General features: G+C 42.0%; 1 protein-coding gene across 1 annotated transcript in view; it reads right to left on the bottom strand.

Annotated features, from left to right (window-relative positions):
- The window catches only part of TTLL9 (tubulin tyrosine ligase-like family member 9), a 69,135-nt gene extending 64,387 nt beyond the window's left edge, over nt 1-4,748 (bottom strand). Inside the window, exon 1 of the mRNA XM_011960068.1 lies at nt 4,686-4,748. Coding sequence (XP_011815458.1) covers nt 4,686-4,700 — 15 coding nt within the window. The 5' untranslated portion in view covers nt 4,701-4,748. The remainder of the gene's footprint in view (nt 1-4,685) is intronic.
- Nucleotides 4,749-5,114: the final 366 nt, after the last annotated feature.

Below are 5,114 nucleotides of genomic sequence, written 5' to 3' on the forward strand. Positions count from 1 at the left end.
AAAAAAAAAAAAAAAAAGAAAGACACAAAGTTATCATTTGCAGATAACATGAGAGTTTAATTGTTCAGAATTCTTGGTTACAAAAAAACTATCTTTGATTAACTGAAATAGAAATGGAATTCCTTGGTAGGATATTGAATGAGTCACAGAGTTGCTGGAAATCAGAATCAAAAAATGGGGAAGGAATTCAGGGAGTCTAGCTGATCAAAATTATGGTCAAAATCAGAGTTTGCAGAAACTTTGATTGGGGTGCCATTTCTGATTATTACTGGACATCAGACACCACTACTGACATGACTGCTGCAAATAGCACTGGATGCTGTTGCTTTTACTAGCACCTCTGCTGAATAGATACCACTACTAGTACTGGAATTGGCCAAATGAATACTCAACAGATACCTGCTTTGTTGTACTATTTGTTTCAGATTTAAAGTCCACAAACTGCTTTAGCTGCCAGGGCTAGAGTACCTGACTCTTCTAGCTTCATACAGTAGTAGTGTGGAAGATGCTGCTAGTTGCCTACACAATATCCATTCTTCCCTTCTTCTGAAATAGATGTCCATCAGAACTGTCTGCATTTAAAAATCCAAAGAATCTACAGAGTATTAGAACAAATTAAAGGGTTTTTTTAAAAAAAAAAAAAAACCTCAACCCAAAAATGACATTTGAATTTCTATATACCAACCACAGCTGATTGGAAACTACAATAAAAATATATAGCAACAGAAATACAAGATATGTAGAAACAGATCTCATAAAGTATATGAAAGACGTTAAACAACAAATTCTTATGAAGCGTCTACTGTGTGTCCTGCTCTGTTCTTAACTCTGAAGATACAGCAGAGAGGAAAACTGACAGAGCATTTGCCCTAATGGAGTTTATATTCTTATAGAGAAAATTACAAAATATTATTAAAGGACATCAAATAAATGTAATGATATACATGTTCATGGATGGGAAGGCTCAATATCAGAAAGATGTGTATTTTCCCCAATCCAATCAGGATTTTTGAGGAATCTTGTCAAAATCAAAAGAACAATGTGTATATGTTGGGGCAAGGAGACACTTCTCTGCCTACCAAGCCAATGAGGAGTAGAGCTTCAAAACAGACACGGGAGATAGAGAGAGAGAGAGTGTGTGTGTGTGTGTGTACTTGATGTACAATAGAGGTGGCATTATAAATCACTGGGGAAAAAATAGAGGACTCGGTAAATGGCACTGAGAAATTTACTTTCCATAGAGTTGAAAAATAGATGCCTAATTAAATGGATTAAATAAATATGATAACAAATATTTAAGACATATACATGTTATATTTATTATCTTGGGGTGGGAAAGGACTTCTTAGGTAAATAATAATAGAATACTACTCATAAAGGAAAAAGATGATCTGTGACTACCTCAAAATTTAAACTGCCAGGCTGGGCGTGGTGGCTCACACCTGTAATCCCAGCAGTTTGGGAGGCCGAGGCAGGCAGATCATGAGCTCAAGAGATCGAGACCTGGCCAACATGGTGAAACCCCATGTCTACTAAGAATACAAAAATTAGCTGGGTGTGGTGGCACATGCCTGTAATCCCAGCTACTGGGGAGGCTGAGGCAGGAGAATCACTTGAACCCTGGAGGCAGAGATTGCAGTGAGCTGAGATCATGCCACTGCACAAAAGACATGGTAAATCTGATTAGCAGATAAGCTACAGACTGGGAGGAAACATCTAGAACATATATAACAAAGGATTGGTGCTCAAGGAACTCCTTCAAACCGTTAAGGAAAAGACATCCCCACCCTCACCCCTACAAAAGAAAAGAAAAATGGGCAAAGGATATAAATAGGGAATTTTCAGCAGAAGAAACTCAAATGGCCGGAAAGCCAATTGAGAAATGTAAATAAAAATAATTGTATGATTTGAAATACATCAACTATACAAAAATAAAATATGTCAATGTTTTTTATGAGGTCAGATGTTAGTGAGGACGTGGGGAAACGGGAGCCTTTACATGCTATTCACACCTTGGAATGCAATTTGGCAGTATCTCATAAAGTTGTGGAACCTTACAACCCAGAGATTCCACTACTAGACAATATCCTATAGGCCCACTGAATAGCCTATAGATTCCACTACTAGACAATATCCTATAGGCCCACATCTCCATGGAATACCTTTCATCTTGTAGTTAATGTGCAAGGTGACAACCTTCCTAAAGAAATTTTTACACCACTACATAGGTCATATGTATAAGGATGTTGTTTGCAATGTTCTTGATAACGCAGAAAATATTAGAAACAATCTAAATGTCCACTAGTAGGGTGATGGATGAATAAAATGGGATATATTCCTTTTTTTTTTTTTTTTTTTGAGACGGAGTTTTGCTCTTATCACCCATGCTGGAGTGCAATGGTGTGATCTTGGCTCACTGCAACCTACACATCCCGGGTTCAAGTGATTCTCCTGCCTCAGCCTCCCTAGTAGCTACGATTACAGGGACCCACTACCACGCCCAGCTAATTTTTGTATTTCTAGTAGAGATGGTTTCGCCATGTTGGCCAGGCTGGTCGTGAACTCCTGACCTCAGGTAATCCACTGGTCTTGGCCTCCCAAAGTGCTAGGATTACAGGTGTGAGCCACCACATCCGGTCAATATATTCTAATAATAAAATACCATACAGTGATAAGAATGATCCAGAGCTATATCAATATGTACATATTCCCAAAACCTATTGTTGAGTGAATAAAAGAAAGTTGTAGAATGAGAAATGTTTTTTAAAGGTTACAATTTGTGTTAATTATAAACACATATAAAGGTGTATTTCATATTCTTTTGTATGTATATATAGTAAGAGTTTAACAACACAGACTCAAAAGATATGCACCATAGCCAATCCTTGTGAGTATAGTGGTGAGTATCCCTGCCTGTCAAAAGATATACACTAAAATCATGATACTAGTTGGGGAGAGAGTGAAGGAAGTGGGAAGAGAAAAGGGAACTTAACTACTTCAAGTTTATTTAGAATGTTTTTGTTTTATTTAAACAACACAATTGAAGCAAATAGGTCAAATAATCCTTACCTGGATTTAAGATTTTTTTTCCCAATGAAAAACACACAGGCCATAGCAGTGATACGATAGAGGAAGTTTAGCTTGCTTTGGGAATGCATCATACTGGTTTCTAAACTAGTCTAATAGGAGTCAGTAAAGACTTCCAGGAGGAAATGAGAGTTAGCTTGGTAAGAAGGATGGGAAGAGCATTCCAGGCAGAGAGAACAGCATATGCGAAGTTGGAAGTCAGAGAAAGCAAAGCATGACACAGATCAGTAACTAGGAAAGAGTGGAGTAGAGGGGAGAGACAAGGCTTCCACACCTGTTTGGTCTTGTTTCCTTTTTCACAGATGTGGAAACAGCCCTAGTGAAGGGAGTAGAGACAAGGGTTCTTACTCTGTCAATTTTTCTGTGATAATAGTAATGCCAATGGTAATAATAATAATAATGTACTGTGTTCCAGTCTTTCTACTAGGTATTTGAAACATGTCCTCTCATTTAATCTTACTGCAGACCTACAGAGGGTTTTTTTTCCTCCCTGTTTCATAGATGATGAAACTGAGGCCCAGAGAAGTTGAAAAAAACCTGCTTAAAGTCAGTGGCAGAAACCACATCCCACAAGGCCTCCTTGTGTGCCATGCTAAGCAGGTTGGACATTTTCCTAAAGGTGTTGGTGAGTGTATGAATTTCCTGTTGCTGCTTGTAATCACAACAAACATAGCGACTTAAAGCAACACAGATGTAGTATCTTATAGTTCTTGAGGTTAGAGGTGTGAAATGGGTCTCACTGGGCTAAAATGAAGGTCACCTGAGATCAGGAGTTTGAAACCAGCCTCAACATAGAGAAACCCCATCCTACTAAAAATACAAAATTAGCCGGGCGTGGTGGTGCATGCCTGTAATCCCAGCTACTCAGGAGGCTGAGGCAGGAGAATTGCTTGAACCCGGGAGGCAGAGGCTGCAGTGAACTGAGATCACGCCACTGCACTCCAACCTGGCGACACAGTGAGACTTCGTCTCAAAAAAAAAAAAAAGTGGGTTGGGGTGGGGAGAGCGGATTTTACAGTAATTCATTTTCCCTCTTCGACTTTCATTTTTCCCATTCTTAAAATGGGGGAATTGGTCTGTGCCCTCTTAGAGGGCAGAGGTTTGTCTGATTCACCTGTGTCCCTTGGCCAGCAACGAGCTTGATGGGGAAAAGACACTAATTAGCGTTGTTTTGAATGGATGGATAAACGGATGGATGGATGGATGGATGGATGGATGGATGGACGGACGGACGGACGGGCAGGCGGGCTTCGCCAAATCAGGAAATCTGAAATTCTGAGGTTCAACTTCCCCAGGGGTCACGGAGCTTAGAATCCCACTGTTGTGTAAATTTCCCCCCCGCCGGCCGGGCTCGCTGGACTTGCGCAGCAGCTTGGGCGGCGCGGTGCATGCCGGGAGTTGTAGTCTTTCCTCTAAGTTCGTCGACTTTTTCTTGCTTTTTCCGGAATTCCTCCGCGAGAACACCACCCCCTCCCCCCGCCCCACCCCGCTACCCATTCCGCGGGGAACACCCATCCCCAACCGATTTTGAATCCCTCTGCGGCTTTCCTCCCTTTTTCTAGGGACGATAAAAGCATCTGGGTCAGGCTGACTCCTACCTTGGGTCGCGACATAACGCGGTTCCCCACGGGCCAGATCCAAACCGCCACCGCTCGCCGGGCCTGCTTGTGCGTCCCGTTGCCAAGACGACAGAGAAGCGGTTGGATCCGCCGGTCTGATTGGATGAGGCAAAGGCACGCTCTCGGCGGAGTGCGCAGACTCCCATCCACCAGAGCCTCTGGAGGCTCTTGGGTGTACTGGCAGCCTAGTTACCCCGGCTTCCTCAACCTTTCTTTCCCAGGCCCGCTTCTCCGCGACCCTGGGGCAATTCGTTCTGAGGCTGGCTGCCTCTGTCCCCCGCCACCTCCAACTGCACCTTCCTTAAACTAAGAGCGCTGCGTCTGAAAAGATGTCAGCTTTTGGTAAATGTAATTTACCAGATGTAATTTACTGAGTTTCCTTACTTAAAGAAGTTACTCACTTGGTCA

The sequence above is a fragment of the Colobus angolensis genome, unplaced genomic scaffold, assembly GCF_000951035.1.
Source record: "Colobus angolensis palliatus isolate OR3802 unplaced genomic scaffold, Cang.pa_1.0 Scaffold114, whole genome shotgun sequence".
NCBI lineage: Eukaryota > Metazoa > Chordata > Mammalia > Primates > Cercopithecidae > Colobus > Colobus angolensis.